The sequence below is a fragment of the Dendrobium catenatum genome, unplaced genomic scaffold, assembly GCF_001605985.2.
Source record: "Dendrobium catenatum unplaced genomic scaffold, ASM160598v2 fragScaff_scaffold_334, whole genome shotgun sequence".
NCBI classification, from domain to species: domain Eukaryota; kingdom Viridiplantae; phylum Streptophyta; class Magnoliopsida; order Asparagales; family Orchidaceae; genus Dendrobium; species Dendrobium catenatum.
This window is the reverse complement of record NW_021318796.1, coordinates 3424605-3442474: the sequence shown is the minus strand read 5'-3', so window position 1 is coordinate 3442474 and position 17870 is coordinate 3424605. Positions and strand designations below refer to the sequence as shown.

At 39.5% G+C, this 17870-nt stretch overlaps 1 protein-coding gene across 1 annotated transcript; it reads left to right on the top strand.

Moving 5' to 3' along the window:
* The first annotated feature begins 482 nt into the window (after positions 1-482).
* Positions 483-17390, top strand: LOC110099942 (malate dehydrogenase [NADP], chloroplastic). Its single transcript, XM_020827280.2, has 14 exons — positions 483-722; positions 825-927; positions 2409-2495; positions 3296-3380; positions 14564-14745; positions 14834-14904; positions 15041-15131; positions 15652-15726; positions 15901-16002; positions 16327-16449; positions 16632-16700; positions 16778-16846; positions 16923-16976; positions 17068-17390. The coding sequence occupies exons 1-14, from the start codon at positions 556-558 to the stop codon at positions 17119-17121; spliced, it is 1332 nt and encodes a 443-aa protein (XP_020682939.1). The 5' UTR covers positions 483-555; the 3' UTR covers positions 17122-17390.
* Positions 17391-17870: the final 480 nt, after the last annotated feature.

The window sequence follows — 17870 nt, the reverse complement described above, 5'->3', positions numbered from 1 at the left end:
ATGAATTTAAAAATTATTTGAATAATTTTTATAATTATAGTCATTATGTTTATTTTAAATTAATTAATTAACTTTTATTGCATTCAACTTAAGATTTTTTTTTAAAAATATTTAAACCAATTAAAATAAATTCACATACATAATACTCCAACCTATAACCTCTTAATTACTTAAAATAAATTTAGGGATCAGCTACAATTCAATCTCCACATAATTTAGAGAGATTATTATGTGCGGTCATCAAACTATTTAGAGGTCAATCAAAATACGTAATATTACTAAATACACAGAATTACATAATAATAATATTAATAATAATATACAGAATATCAGTGATATGATAGTCTTAATTGACGATGACCCCAAGTAATAATTTCGCCCTAATGTGGGCCTACATGCAATTCAGCCTACACATAATTTGGATCACGCTGTCCTACCAGTTGTCCTAACCACGGCCTTATATTCGTTCCTAATAATCAAAGCCCCAATCTATTTTCCCCGCATCTGTTCCCTCTACCTCCTTCACCGTTCACTCCGTCCTCTCTGCTTCTAGTCATGTCATTGGCCGAATTCTCTCCTTGCTCTTACTCGAGATATCAAACCCTACCCTCCAATCTATCGTCCGCTCCATTGACTGCTTTCCACGTCCACGCCTTCAAGCGCGGCCAATCTAAGCTCCATGTCCGCCGGCCGCTGAACATCACCTGCTCGGTTGCACCGAGGTTGCCTTCTCTTTTGCTTCATTCGATTTGTTTTCCCAGTTGGGTTACTCATTTTCTTTCATTCTTTTTTATATCTGCTTGATTTTGATGTTTCGCTCTCAGCCAAGTACAGTCACCGGCGACCGCGGTTCCCGTCCGTCCGGCCGATGCGGCGAATAAACAGGAGTGTTATGGCGTTTTTTGCACGACATACGATCTCAAAGCGGTAAAATCGTCTTTACCCTTTTTATAGTCTTGGATGTTTTATAGTTGTTGCGGGCTAGAACATACGCGGTGATAGAGTTAGAAAAATTTTCGCCTTAGCTTTGTACGAATATCCAGCACACAAACAAAATAAAAAAGGAACACCAAAATTTTTACGTGAAAATCCTAGAAAAGAGAAAAACCATAGGGTCACGCTCAGTTAAAATGATTTAACTGGTGTTTAGATTACAAGTGGCTGACTCGTCCCTGAAATTGAGGATGATCAGATTACAATAATCAACTCCCAGGTTGAAATTGAATTACAAATGGAGATCGGAAATCCGGCAACGTTCTGGTGGCGGACAAAAATCCGGCATCAGACGACTGTGGGGCAGAATTCCGATGCCAGTCGATAGTCGGGTGGAAGTCCAACGTAGTCAAGGAGGAGTCTCTTCCTTCTCTTCTTGCTTCCTTGCTTAATTCCAGCATCGGACGGTCATCGGGTGAAAGTCCGACGGTGATCGAGAATGAGTCTCTTCCTTTTCTTCCTTCACTTCTTCTTTCACTTTCTTCTTCTTGCGTGAGGTCCTTAAGAGAAATAATAGGTCTATTTATAGTTTTCTGAGAGTGGCATGACCAATAAATAGGAGGAAGATCATGGCTAAATTGAGAGTGATTTGAATGGACAGCCGATGTTGAATCTCTTGATCATGGGCCGTTTATTGAGCATTTGAATGTCTTAATGATATTAGAATTTGACGATCTTGGGCTCGTTGGATTTGTCTCGTACAGCCGCTCGATTTGACTATAAACACGTTATATTTGGAAACGGTTTGGTAATCCAAATTATGGATTGAACCATCCAAATGTGCTTCGGGTCTTTGATTTGGACTCATATGGGCTCAAATTGAGTTGAATTTGGTGTCGTTGGGTTTGTATTTCCGAGACGTTCAGTTCGACTATAAGTTTGCTGAAATCAAAGTTCAGATGGTCCCGGATTTAATTTTTGAAGTTTCCAACTTGATTATGTTTCGAGATTCGTGCCTGATCAAGATAAATTATTGATGATATATCAATGGTGAAGATGGATCTTACTAATCTTGAAAGACTGAAAGTTGTTTGTTTTCTTAATTTAGCTTTGGAGTTTGTCATAGTTGTATCTCTTCATTCTGATCAGGGTTTTTAGTGGAAATGTCCATGTCCTCGTCAGCAATTTGTTTTGAGTTCTCTACTTCAGTGCTTTCGGGTTGTTGTTCAAGCAACGATAGCTTATTCAAAGAGTTTGTTGTATGACTGTCCTCATAACTTATTACAAACATGACACCGTGAACCTATTTAATTTAGTGTTTTTTTTTTGGAATCGTCATGATGTAACTTTTTTTTTTTTTGGCTATTGAAACATTAAAGATTATTCATTGGCTTTGTCCCTTGAGTAACATACAGGGGCTTTGCTTAACCGTCAGTTGCAATATGATAGCATTTTTACAATGTAATGCTTCACAGGAAGAGAAGACGAAGACTTGGAAAAGTTTAATTAGGGTTGTTGTTTCTGGCGCGGCTGGGATGATATCCAACCACCTACTCTTCAAAGTAATGAACCACTTATCGTTTTTTATTTTTTATATTATAATGATTCCGCAGCTTTTCAATTTTTGCATTATGAGAGTTCCTTACTTTTTTATCTTCTATGATGAACTTATTCATTGAAGCTTTAACCTTTTCTTTGCTGGAAATGAAATATAATTTGTAAGATCATACAAATGCTGCTTTAATATGAACTTGTATAAATAACGTTGTTTTTTGCTCTCACAATAAAAATCAAGGCACATTTATAGCTCTTTTTGGTGCTTAGGTTCATGCATTATTCCTTGTTTCTTCTATCTTAAATGCCTTACTTCTTTTCTTATGAGTTATCGGTTTCAATAAGGTGCAGTTAAGAGGTGTTGGATTAGTCGTTGGAAGGTCTTCCTCCCCGCTGTGACAGTGGCACTTTAGTGCACCCTAACTTACTAAATGCCCACTTTCATCAAAATTGATAGTACATTCACCAAAAAAAAAAAGATAAGATAGCCTGTGCTATATAGTTAATTAGATAAGATATTAATAGTTGGGCAATATACTGCTGTTCCCTGCAGCTCCATCATGTTGTTACAGACAAGGCAGAGAACCTTTGATGGCACACAGGCGAATGTAAATCATATCCATCTAGTATTCCCAGAAACGTTAGACTTATGCCCTTACCAAAGGTGCAAACAATCCAATAAGCCTTATAAGACACAAATTATTCTTGTGTAATTTCGGAATACTAATTTTTTCTGGAATTTTGAAGTTTGAAGATTTAATATATATGACAAGAAAGAATATTATGATGAGTTCGTTTGTTATTTCAGCTAGCATCAGGGGAAGTATTTGGGCAAGATCAGCCTATTGCTCTAAGATTATTGGGTTCTGAGAGATCATATCAGGCTCTTGAAGGTGAGTGAAAAAAAACTGTCATTCCTAACGTTGTTTATTTTATATATACTGCCCTAGACTTTGAGCAGATCAATTTTTGTTTAGCTTGTTTAAAGATAAAGGTTTATTTACTTCTTCCTAGTTTATTGCAATTCCAGGACTTCATATGTCTATTCAATCGTTCTACTTGTTTCTGAACTTTACTCACTTGCTTATTGTCATAACTTGGTTCTGGAAGGCAATATACTTCTGCGACATGAGACGTGTTGAAGGGATTTGTCTTGACCCTTAAATACAAGTTTCAAAAACTAGTATTGATTTAAGCCTATTTTGTACTAAAAAAAGATATTCATATACAAGTAATTATAAATAGTATGAGAAGTAAAGAAAAGTAGGTACTATTTTATTGCATCAATAAAATTCATAACAATAGCACAAGAAGAAAGTAAAAATAACAACCAAGGGTAAAGAAATAGAAAGTATTAACTACGGAAGCAAAATCACTTAAAATCTACATAAAGAAATTATACCACTGAAAAGTTTGCTCTTGTGGTGAGGGTTCACCAAACACTCAGGTAAAACTTGATAGAATTTTTTTACAATAAGTGAGTTTATTGACTTAATAATGGCCATGTTGAAAGTAAATCTCAATTAGAGGGGACTATCTTTTAAATGCCTCTAAACCTCAATGAAATATAAAAGTTTTAAAGTGATATTAATATCATCCAAATAATGGCCATGTGGAAAGAAAAACTCAGTCGAAGAGGTCAATTCTCAAATTATACCAAAATTTTAAAATTCTAAATCTATTAAAATTTCAATATTTAAAATAAAATTTAATCACTTAGGCCTTAAAGAAAAACTCATCCATCCTCTGTAACTGTTTGACTAGGGTGATGAATTCAATGATAAGTACAGCTCACAAAGAACAAATATTCAGTCGAGAATGTCACTATGATTCATTTTCAAATAATCTTTTGTAGGTAGACGTGGCAAATGTCCTATAACCAATAGTTTGGCCCAACAACTTCACAAGATAAACAGTTATGGTGGGTCCTCTAATCGGTGGTTTGACCTAACAGCTCTATAGAACCAATTGTTTAGCCCATTGGCTCCATATGGTAAACGATTATGACTGAGACACTCTAACCGAGTGGTTTAGCTCAATGACTATGCTATATTACGGTCATGACTATAGCCTATATGTTCCCCAATTGCTAATGCCCTTTATTAATGATTCTTAGGGTATAATTAATTAGGTATAGAGCCTTTTGTTCGCTAAGATTGACTGTAATTTATTCTTTAGACAAACATTCACCTTAGGTTTAAACCAAATCTCCCTGTTTGAAGCAAAGGTTGCTGTAGCAATGGAGAACAAATACTTAATAGAGATATCTATCACTTGAGCCACCAATTTTACTTCTTCCACATGCTTTCTTACTACTTCACAACTGTAGGGTTCTATTTTAACTCAATGATGGTTGTTGTCATAGTCCACCTTTTCCTCTATGACAAGCCTTATATGTCATTAAGTGGGCTTTAGTCTGCTATTATGAAGCAAGCATTGATGAGAGGAAATAATCATATGAAGGCTACTGTAACATTTTAGTCTGTCGTCCAACTTGGTCTATTAACAGCCTTACCCATGGTTATGGAGATTGGGCTGAAATGGGGATTCAAAACTGCATTGGGTGACATAATTATCATGCAACTTCAATTGTACTTAGTGTTCTTTACATTCTTGTTTGGAACAAAATCCATTACTTTGGACTGATAATCCGACATGGTGGAGCAAAATATAGAGCTACTAGATGAGGATTCGTTGGGCGACATGTAAAGTTTGTAGCGAACTACAAGATGTACTTTAGAAGTCATTTTACAAAGGGTTTGGAACTTATGCCGCCTCTAATTATTTATTTGATCTATGGATCTACACCCACTGATCCAACAAGCTTTATGTTTCTCACTACATCCATGTGGTTCCTTGTTATCACCTAGTTTTTTGCACCATTTCTTTTTAACCTTTCTGGCTTTGAGTGAAAAAAAAAAATAGTTGATGACTGGAGCAGGTGTATAAAATGATGATAAACTGTTGAAAGATGATGTATTCTCTAGAGTGAAGCACGAGCAAATAATGAAGGATATAGAATTGGTTCATGTGTCAACTGATTCTCGACAGGAAGTTGATAGGAAGCATTTGAAAATTTTCCCACTCCCTCCTCATACTAGCTTCTCCCGGGTGGTCTCATTAATGTTGCTTGATGCAGGCCCCTTGGGTGCTAGAAGAGTGGTCGTCGTCCTGTAAGAGCCTCCTAAGCAGTTTCCTCGAGCTCCTCTTTCTGATTTCTTCGGATCTTCTACCAACTGCGTCAGCTCCATAGCCTTCCCTAGGTTCCTCGGCTCCAGCACCCTGACCGCTGTTCGTATCTCTGGTTTAAGCCCCTTCATGAAGTTCCCTTCCAGGGCTAACTCTGAAATATGATCCAATCTGTTAGCCAAGTACTCAAACCTGTCGTAGTAATCTGCCACAGTCCCCTCCTGAGTCAAGGCAAAGTATTGCTCATAGAAGTCTCCTCCCCCATCGGCTTGGAATCGTTCTAATAAGCAATCTTTGAACTCTCTCCAGCTCCGGATGGGCTCCCTCCTGTCACGCCACTGGTACCATGCTAATGCTTTTCCTTCCAAACACAATCCCGCCGCTATCAGCTTCTTTTCCTCTGTCAACCCGTTGACAGCAAAGTAACGCTCCACCTTGTAGATCCAGCCATGGTCGTCTTCACCCTCAAAGACGGGCATCTTCAGCTTCCTCACTCGTGGGTCTCCCCAGTTTCTCCTGAATCCTCCATAACCTCCCATTCCTCGAAGAGGAGGTGCTCCCCAACTGTCACGATCCTCCCTCCGGTGATGATTCCCGAACCCTTCATCATATTCCCCTCTTCTCCCTTCAAAATCAGCACCCCAGCGATGAAAATCTTCCCTTCTTTCGACAAAATCAGCACCCCTCTGGTCATTACCCAAACTCATCTTCTCTCTAGAAAGTGGCTCTAGAGGTGGCATGTCGTCCTCCCCCTCAATGACCTCCACTTCTGGATTTCTCCTCCCCCTAAACGGGTTCGGATTCCCTCCTACTCCATGGCCTCAGGTGGTCTCTCTTGCTTCCGATGTCGTAGGATTGGTCTTCAACTCTAATAGTTTCTCAACATTTCTTCCATCACTGTGAATTTCCCCTCTATCCTTTCATTGTTGAATGTGATTTGGTTTTGAAAATAAAAAATTTTCTCTCCAAATTTGATTAGTTGCCCGATCTCGCCTTCCAGTACTTCTACCTTCCCGGCCATCTCTCTTCCCGCGGATCACAAAGATTTTCTTTTGGTTGTCAAAAACCCGCTGAAATTTTGAAATTTCAGCAAGGTCCCAAATCGATGCTCCGATACCAATTTGATAGGAAGTATTTGGGTTCGCTAGTAACCCAACCCAAATCGAGAGTCAAATAGCAAAATTACTGCTGTCCACAGCAGTAAAACAGTCTAGATTTGCTGTTCACAGCAGAAAAAACAGCAAAATCAAGAGAAAACTCAACCAAGGACTTGTATTCCACTAGAAGATGAAATAAAATAGCAAGATACAATTGATCCTCTATTCGAGAGGATGATCGATCTCTCCCAAATCTCTAGACGCCGCAAGAGCCCGAAGAAAACTTAAATCTAAGAGATCTCAAATTTCAGCCAAATTCAAGATGCCCTAACCCTAGGAAAACAAAGTATTTAATGCATACAAATCAAAAGAAAATCCCTAAATAGTCCCTACATTCAAATTTCCCTCTCAAATCCCTAAAAAATCCTTCCTAAAATGGTCCGCTTGGGTGGTCGGGACGCCCGATCTCCGCAGGAGGCGGAAATTTCGCTAAATTCAGGTCCCATGCGGACCGGCTGGACCGGTCCAGTGGACCGGTCTAACAGAAGCAAATTTTGGTGTTAAAACAGATGATCAGGAGACAATTCTCTTTCTTACACTTTGAGGACAATGTGGCTCTTTGGGAGTGGAGTATAGATACGCCAAGGGGGTCACCTTGTGGGGCCTAGGGGAATATATTTAGAAGGTTCCTAATTAAGGGAGAACAATTTAGAAAAGTTTCTTAAATTATGCTTAATTGTTTAGGAATGTTTCCTAAGTTATATTCAATTTGTTTAGGAAGGTTTTTTAAATCATGTTTAATTGTTTAGGATGGTTTTATAAATTATGTTTAATTGTTTATGAAGATTTTCTAAATTGTATTTAAATTGTTTAGGGATGTTCTATTTATGCTATTTAAGTGGGAGTTGTCTAGGATTTTAGGATCATGCTATGGCTGAGTTTTGGTTTTTATGTAGTTCTTTTTTTTTTAGGGCTTTCTAGTGGCATCTAGGTTGATTGGGAGAGCCGATCTACCTCTCAAATTTTAGATCACATGTATCTTATTTTCTCTTATTGAAGTATTAATACAAAATCAGCCACCGCTTTGATTCTACTGCAGTTTTTTCTATTTTTTATTTACTGTTTTTTCTTCCAAGACATATCAGAGTAGCTGCAGGACTACCTCCGCCAGTTTAATAAAGCCGCTCATGAAATTAACTGTGATGATAAAAACCCAGCAAGCTGCTTTCACACTAGGCATGCACGCCAGCAAGTTTAAGTTCTCTCTATTCAAGAATCAACTATGGACCATGAAATAGTTATTTCTGAAGTTCTCATAATTTATAGAACTAGATTGAGCATTTTTTTTTATGGTTCATTTTTCGAATAAAGAAAAGTATTGATCACCTCAGTTGGCTGCGTTTGAGAAGAAATTCTAGAAGTTTGACCACTCCTGTTGTGGTAGTCCCATCAATAAGGATTGGTGCATGATGCCAAGACAAATGCTATAATAGTGATTTTGGGAGGTAAGTTGTTACGGAGCCAACCATATCGATCTAGGAGGGGCCGGTCCAGTTCTACAGGAGGCGGGCTAAGCCGCCTCCTTAAATGAATTCACCCAGCATGTGGCCCCCCTTAGGCGACAACAGGAGGGAGAGAAGGGCGGCTAATGCATAAGGAGAGATTTTTGAAATTTGTTTATGTTAGGAAGTTTTTTATTAGGAAGATTTGTATTTAAAGATGAAGAGAGTCTAGGATTAGGGCATGCAAAATTTTGGGTTTCTCTTGGAATCTATTTGGTGTCTTGGGCTCTAGGCTTCTTGTCTAGATATTGGGAGAGAACAATCCTCCCCTCAAATTGAGGTTCAATTGCATCTTTCTTTCGTTCATGCTTCACTTTGCTTTCTATAAGACTATCTATTGTTTTGATTGTTTTTCCACCAAATTTTCTTTTGTTTTCTCGCTGTTTTACCGATTATTGTTAGGTTTGCTTGTGAATTCAAGTATTTCCCATTAGGGTTCCTTACGAACTCAAGTATTTCCTATCAAATTGGTATCATAACAAATCTTGGGATCATTGGTGGGCTGTTTTTGCAAATTCCAGCGGCTGTTCTTGGGTTGATAAAGAAGGAAAGTGCTATTTTTAAAGGCAAAATCCAGATTTTTGTATCTACAAAAAATCTGGAGAATGATGGCGGCAAAAAAGTGGATGCTTTGGAGGAGAGATTGGAAGGAGAGATGAACCAAATCAAAACCATGGTGGAGGACAGAATTTCTTTCGTGGAAGGGCAAGTCGTGGACTTACGGGAGATGATGAAGAAGATGTTAGAATTCCACAATCAATCGGCGGCTTTCGTGGCGAGAGGGCCAGAAAGACAATACAAATTCTAAAATCCGTAAGGATAAAGAGGACGTAGAGATTGTAGAGGGAGAAAGGAGAAAATCCCATATAGAGCCTTTCCAGAGGGAGGATAAAGGAGATAGGCTTGGGGAAAGGCATGGGTATGGAGGGCCGAAGAAAAGGGTTGCTGATTGGGAATGTAGGGAAGGAAATTATGGCCGCCCAGTGGCTGATTTTGAAGAGAGGAGAGGGGAATTCGAAGGAGGTTATGTGTATGAAAGGGGAAGGGAAGATCGGGAGACTTGGGGGGGGGGGTGAACACTTGAGAAAGGGGAAACTATAGGAATAAGGGGAAATAGGAAGGTGAGGAAGTTGAAGACGCCTATCTTCGAGGGGGAGGATGTGAATTGGTGGATCTATAAGGTGGAGATGTACTTTACCATTAATGGGCTAACGGATGAGGAGAAGCTGACAACAGCAATCTTATGTTTGGAGGGGAAGGTGCTGTCATGGTATCAGTGGAGAGACTAGAGGAAACTCATCAGGAGCTGGAGAGAATTCAAGAACTGCATAATAGAACGTTTACAAACCGACCGGGGAGGAGATTTTTATAAGTAGTTCTTTGCTCTGGTACATGAGGGATCAGTCGCAGACTATTGTGAGTGTTTTGAGCACTTGGCTTGTAGGGTGGAGCGATTATTAGAGACAGTATTGAAGGGGAATTTCATGAAGGGATTGGAGGTAGAGATCCGAGTGGCAGTAAAAGTTCTGATGCCTCGTGACTTGGGGTAGGCCATGATGTTGGCACAACTAGTTGAAAACCATAGGAATCTAGAGAGAGGAGTCAGGATTAGCAGCTCAGGACGCACTTACAGGATGATGACTACTCAGCTAGCACCTAAAGGTCCTGTAACAGGAGGAAGTCGGGAGACCACCAGAGAGAATACATGAGGAGGAAGTGGGGAAAATTTCAAGAGCCTGACAGAGAAAGAGATGTAGGAGAAGAGAGCAGATGGGTTGTGTTTCAAGTGCCATGAGAAGTATACACTAGGGCATCGATGCAAGAACCGAACTCTTCAGGTTCTCACCGTCTGTGATGATGAGGAAACTGAGGAGGAAGGTGAGGGGGAGATGGAGGAGAAGTTGCATTTGAATCTGGCCGAGGTTTCCCTGAACTCAATGGTATGATTCACTACGAATCATACCATGAAGGTGAAGGGGGAGATAGAGGACAGGAGGTGGTGGTGCTAATTGATAGTGGAGCTACTCAGAATTTTATTTCCACTCAGGTCATCGACCAATTGAGAGTGAAATTGGTGGATACCAGTCGTTATGGGGTGATGATGGGTACGGGGAAGATGGAGAAAGGCTAGGGGATCTGTAGAGGAGTGCTATTGACTATCCAGGGGATTTAGGTGAGGGAAGATTTTCTCCCACTGGAGTTGGGAAGTACAGATGCCATCTTTGGCATGAAGTGGCTACAGACCTTGGGAGACACCAAGGTTAATTAGGGAGCACTTACAATGGAGTTGATGGTGGATGGGAGGAATAGTGATCAAGGGAGATGCAGGGCTATCCAAATCCAAGGTTTCACTTAAAACTATGGTGAGGAATATACAGTTGGTGGGTGAAGGATATTTGGTGGAGCTGCACAGTTTGGAGGAAGCTAGATTGGAAGAGGGAGGGGATATACACCCCTCCATACAGCCGTTGATTCAGAAATTCCAGGAGGTGTTTCAGCCACCTTAGGGATTGCCACCACCGAGGGAGCAGGAGCATGCCATCGTCTTGAGGGAAGGGGTGTCACCCATCAGCGTCAGGCCCTATCGATTTCCTCAATCTCAGAAGGATGAGATTGAGAAGCTGATCCGGGAGATGTTGGAGTTTGGAATCATCAGGCCGAGTGTGAGTCATTTCTCTGGTTTAGTCGTTCTGGTCAAGAAGGATGAGAGATGGCAGTTTTGTGTGGACTACAAAGCTTCGAATAAGGGGACAATGTCAGATAAGTTCCCTATTCCAGTGATTGATGAGCTCTTGGATGAACTATATGGAACAATGATATTCTCAAAGCTGGATTTGAAATCTGGATACCATCAGATCAGAATGAGAGAAGCAGGCATCTCCAAGACAGCTTTCATGATACATGAGGGGCACTACGAGTTTTTGTTCATGCCGTTTGGGCTTACCAACACCCCTGCTACTTTCCAGTCAGTAATGAATAGGGTGTTCAGGTAGTACCTCCAGAAGTTTGTTTTGGTATTTTTGATGACATACTAGTATACAGTAGAACTGAGGAGGAGCTTCAGGAACACGTAAAGGTGGTCTTGGGAATTCTACAGGAACATCAGCTGAGGGCCAACCTGAAGAACTATTGTTTTGACCAGACTCGTGTGGAATATTTGGGGCATATTGTTTCTAAAAAAGATGTGGCTTCCGGCCAGTCAAAAATCGAGGCTATGTTGTGGTGGCTCTTACTTAAGAATTTGAAGGAATTGAGAGGATTCTTAGGACTGACAGGTTACTACAGGAGATTTGTAAAAGGGTACAACACTATAACCTGGCCACTGCCAAAACAATTGAAGAAAGATGAGTTCTTATGGGGAGAGGCGGCCACAACAGGATTTGAAAGACTAAAAAAGGCTATGACTACAATACCCGTCTTAACTTTACCAGACTTCACATAAACTTTCATAGTGGAGATAGATGCTTCAGGATACGGACTGGGGGCAGTACTCATGCAAAATCGTCGATCCATTGCATATTTCAGTCAAGTGTTGACAGTCAAGGCTAGGCTGAAATCATTCTATAAGCGGGAGCTAATGACTATTGTGTTAGCCATCAAAAGTGGCGGCCCTGCCTATTGGGGAGGCATTTCATTGTCAGGACATACTAGCAAAGCCTGAAATACTTGTTGGAGCAGCGGATGGTGACAAAGGAGCATCAGAGATGGTTGTCCAAACTGCTGGGATATGATTTTGAAATCTATTACATACCAGTAGTGGAAAACAAGGCGGCTGATGCCTTGTCCAGATGCATGGGGGAGTTGCAGGTGATGGCGGTGTCTATCCCATTGATGTTAAATTGGAAGGCCATCCAAGAGGAAAGCGCCAGGGATGAGGAGTTGGGCAAGATCAGGGCCGACTTACTGAGGGAAGGGAGTAGCCACCTGGGGTACTCTTTGGAGGGGGAGAGGCTACCATACCAGGGAAGGTTTGTGATGCCCCGGATATCAGTCCGCATTCCACACTTGTTGCAGGAGTTCAATGGGAGTGCAGTTGGGGGTCACTCGGGGGTACAGAAGACTTACAGGAGACTAGCCTCAGACTTGTTTTGGAAGGGAATGCGTAAGGATGTTGAGGAGTTTGTGTCCATATATGAGGCATGCCAGAGGAACAAGTATCTAGCCATGTCCCCAGGAGGACTACTACAACCATTGGTGTTACCGGGTTGAGTATGGGAGGAGGTATTTATGGACTTCATAGATGGGTTGCCCCGTTCTGAAGGCTTCACAGTGATCTTGGTATTAGTGGATAGATTGAGCAAGTATGTTCACTTCATTCCCCTACGACATCCCTACATGGCAGTGACAGTAGCATCAGTATTCATCATAGAGGTAGTTAGACTGCATGGGGTATCAGAGTCGATAGTATCCGACAGGGATAAGGTGTTCCTCAGCCATTTTTGGAGAGAGCTATTCATAATGCAGGGAACAGTTTTGAAAAGGAGTATCGCCTACCACCCACTGACGGATGACCAAACATAAGTGGTCAACAGGAGCTTGGAGACCTACCTCAGATGCTTTGTGTCAGAGACACCCAAAATATGAGCCAAATGGTCATCATGGACGGAGTATTGGTACAACACCTCCTATCATTCGGTTTCTCAGATGAGCCCATTCAAGGTGTTGTACGGAAGGGATTTGCCTCTAGCAGTACTCCGATCTCTTCAGTGGAGTACCTGCAAGAAAAGGACAAAGTATTGAAAAAATTAAAAAGGCATCTATTGAGAGCTCTGCAAATAATGAAGAAACAGGCTGAAGGGAATAGAAGAGACATTCAGTTTGAGGTAGGAGAAAGGGTGTTTTTAAAGCTCAGACCTTATAGGCAGAAATCAGTCGCCAACAGGAGGAATGAGAAGCTTTCCCCTACATACTTTGGGTCATATGAAGTCTTGGATAAGATTGGAGCGGTTGCGTATCATCTGAAGCTACAATCAACGACAACTATACACCATGTTTTTCATGTATCACAGTTGAGGAGGGCAATTGGGGATTATGCAGTTAGATCGGAGCTGCCGGGGATACTCATGGAGGAGGTAGAGGTGATTTTGGAACCCTTAGAACTGTTGGGGGTACGTCAGAAATAGGGGGGAGCTAAATAAGTGTTGATCAAGTGACAAGGCCTTCTACGTTGCCACGTGGGAGCCATACGAGAGGATGAAACATCAGTTTTCGAGCTTTCACCTTGAGGATAAGGTGGTTCTTTGGGAGCGGGGTAGTGTTACGGAGCCAACCAGACCGACCCAGGAGGGGCCGGTCCAGCTCTATAGGAGGCGGGCTAAGCCGCCTCCTTAAATGAATTATCCCAGCATGTAGGCCCCCCTTAAGACGGCAACATAAGAGAGAGAGAGAGAAAGGGGAGGCTAATGCATAAGGAGTGATTTTTGAAATTGGTTTGTGTTAGGAAGTTTTTTATTAGGAAGATTTGTATTTAAAGTTGAAGAGAGGCTAGGGTTAGGGCATGCAAAATTTGAGTTTTTCTTGGAGTCTCTTTGGTGTCTTGGGCTCTAGGCTTCTTGTCTAGAGATTGGGAGAGAACGATCCTCCTCTCGAATTGAGGATCAATTGCATCTTTGTTTCGTTCTTGCTTCACTTTGCTTTCTATAAGACTATCTATCATTTTGATTGCTTTTCCACCAAATTTTCTTCTGTTTTCTTGCTGTTTTACCGATTATTATTAGGTTTGCTTGCGAGCTCAAGTATTTCCCATTAGGGTTACTTGCGAACTCAAGTATTTTCTATCATAAGTCTACATTGAATCGGCTGCTCACCTTAGTGATGGCTGACTTCCAAAAGGAAGATTATTTTCATTGGCCCACACCAAAGAAAGGCTCTAGAGCTAATACCAGGATTGTAGCATTCCAAAAAAAAATTATGTGAGTACCACGAAGATCATGAGCATGACATTGAGGATTGCAGGTTCCTCAAATCCCTTGTCTTGAAATTTTTTGCTTTTGAGTTGCTTATTAAAATTCAGCATTGTGGAACAAGTTTCTTGGAGTGACTTTCAAACTTCTAAGACAGTACACAAGACTTTAGTTAAGCTGCCTATCTTTCAAGTAATCCTTCGCTTAAATTTTTTAGGGAAACATTCTCTTTATAATTTTTTTACTATTTTATTGTTGTCAACTGGAAAACTTGTTTGATTTTAAGTGCTTCTGATCTCTCCATTTTGTATCTTTGCATGCTTAGGTGTTGCCATGGAGCTGGAAGACTCCTTATATCCTTTGTTAAGAGAAGTAAGCATAGGTGTAAATCCTTATGATGTTTTCGAAGATGCAGAATGGGCACTTCTAATTGGTGCCAAGCCTAGAGGTCCTGGAATGGAACGTGCCGCCCTATTAGATATTAATGGACAAATATTTGCAGAACAGGTTCCATGCACCCTAAATATAATTTATTTCAGTTACCGAATCATTTTTCCTTCATCCTCATTGAGATTTGGAATTAAACGAATTATAGGGAAAAGCTCTCAATGCCGTGGCATCGCGCAGTGTCAAAGTCATAGTAGTGGGTAACCCATGCAATACAAAGTATGTGTCTCGCGCTATCTGAACTTGCATGAAAATTAAGTTAATATTATTCTTTTTTTATTTACAATCCAAGCAAATTTTACTCATTTCTCTTCATAATTATGCTGCTCTGCTTAGTAAAACAAGCTTCATGCAGTGCACTTATTTGTTTGAAAAATGCACCAAATATACCGGCAAAGAATTTCCATGCTCTGACACGGTTGGATGAAAACAGAGCAAAATGCCAGGTAAATATATGCGCCCATTATTATTTTTGGTTTGTATAGCTCTATCGTTTGGTCTCTGTGAAAAATGAAAATTGTTTAAGAATTTTGTAAATAAGGATGATAATTTACCTTATTTTGCAAATAAAGAAAAAACCAATCGCCAGGATTTCTTCAAACTCCAGGTTTTCCAATTACAAATTGTTATGAAACTTCTGTATTAGTTCTAGAGTAATACACAGTTTGTATGCTAATATTTCATAACGAACTCTAGTATTAAAACTATATCCTGATAGGGTTTTTAAATAAACCTTGGAAATGTGTGCAAAGGTTAGTTATCTTGTTTGTAAAAAAGATGAACTATTGTTCTTGTTTGCTAAGTTTTAAACTATTATCCTTTTTCACAGAAGACCATATAACCACATTGTTCTCCAATCTCCATCCTATTACGTTAGTTACAATTTTTGTAGCGAATCTAGTTCTTGTGCATTTTTTTAAACATTTCTGAGTTATGACGTTCTTAGTGTAAAATGAATTATTGCAGCTAGCCCTGAAAGCTGGTGTTTTTTATGACAAAGTCTCAAATGTCACCATTTGGGGAAACCATTCAACCACCCAGGTGTGTTTGGAGAGCCTTAGCTTTATATCATCAGATACCTAAAATTACCTTCAAGCAGAATATAGCTAATAATATATTACCACATTATGAACTAGACTAATCTTTCATTTTCTCTCACTTTATCCCTATATAACAAAAGTGCTGCTGCTCTGAATTAACTACTTCCATTGACAGGTGCCAGATTTTCTTAATGCAAAAATTAATGGTGTACCCGTGAAGAAAGTTATCAATGACACTAAGTGGTTAGAACAAGAGTTTACTGAAAGAGTTCAAAAGGTACATGTGTAATGACAGAAATGCCAAAGAGGATTAAAAAAAATGAAGCAAAACTCTCTGCTGAATTCTTGGATTAACTGATTTATTCATCTCTCTGCCTGCATGATTCCTGGTGGAAAAGTAAATGGTGATTTTAAGCTAACTTCAAGATTTGTTCGTAAAAATCTTGGCGGTTTTTTCATCTGGTGTATCATATCTGATGATGAAATGATTATTGAGAAACATAATTATTGTTTCATATTATTGGTTACGTACAATTGATTGAAATACTTTGCAGTCTTTGATCCAAATCCTATTCGTATCATGTTCTATTATCATTTGCAGCGTGGAGGTGTGCTTATCCAAAAATGGGGCAGATCTTCTGCTGCATCAACTGCTGTCTCAATTGTTGATGGCATAAGATCCCTTGTTACCCCCACTCCAGAGGGTGATTGGTTTTCATCTGGGGTATGGCTATCCAATTTTCCTTTATTAATCCCTTGAAGCGAAATTAAAACAAAAAAAGACTTGACTCCTTTATCATGATTGACTATAGAAAACATTAATGCCGCACAACTTTCAGCTAGTTGTTTCACATTTTCCCAGGATTTGATGCTGCAAAAAACGTTATTTTAAATGCAAAATTACAGGTTTACACCAATGGAAATCCTTATGGTATTGAAGAGGATATTGTCTTCAGTATGCCATGCAGATCAAAGGTCAGACATCCATTGTTTCATATTGCTAGTTTGTCCTATTTGGAGATGGATCTTAGCGGTTGACCACTTTTACTCAGGGAGATGGTGACTATGAGCTTGTTAAGGAGATAGTAATTGATGATTTCCTTCGTGAACGTATAAAGAAGGCAAGTTTTTTTCAGAAGTTGCTTGCATGTCTTTATAATGTTAGTTTAACCAATATTTATTCCATCAATTCTTCAGACAGAAGCAGAGTTGATTGCTGAGAAAAGATGCGTCGCTCATCTTACAGGGGAGGTAAAATATTCATTCCTTGTGCACCGCTTTGGTAAATCAAATTGTAGCTAGTCGTATCTTTAAATCTTATTTTATTCACCAATTCACACAGGGCAATGCATTCTGTGATCTTCCTGGGGACACCATGCTTCCTGGAGAGCAGTAAAATTTCGATGCAGCACTCTTTATTTGATCTTAGACCTGGAAAATCATTTGCCAAATAACAAGAATCGAGTTGGAGAGATGCCCTCCATCAAAATAGTAAGTGTGCTGTACTATGTTTATATAAAAGAATAAGCAGCTAAATGGCTTCGCAGTAAAGAATGTTGGCATTCATCCAAATTTTGTATCATATTATATTTGTAAGTGCAATGTCTTAAGTATAATTTATTCACAGCTTTAATGGTATATATTACGTAATTCGTGTCAGACCAATTACAATAATGTTTACATAAGGATTTGGAGAATTCATCTTAGTTGAAGCAAAAAGAGGATTAGGTACTGACCTTCATCCATATCAAAATTAAGACTTTATCTTCTCTTTGAGTCTTCTAACCCAACAACAATCTTCGGGGATGGTGAAAGGGCTGATAGGAATTACTTCAGTTGGGAACCCAAAGATGACCTTCCATCAATAGAAAATTGAGAAAATAATTAAAATAGTACAATGATTTTTCATAAAAGATCAAAATTGTCTTCAACTATATTAAAAGGTTATTTTGATCCCTCAATTTCTTGAAGAGGAATTAAAACAGTCCCACCATGGAATTATTTTGATTTTTTTAAAATATTTAAGAGACTAAAATGGTCCATTAATATAGTTGGGGATCATTTTGATCCTTTTTTTTCATAGAAAGTTCTTATTTTTTTTGAGCAATTTAAAGGCCATGCACAAATTTTATTGATGTGACAAAA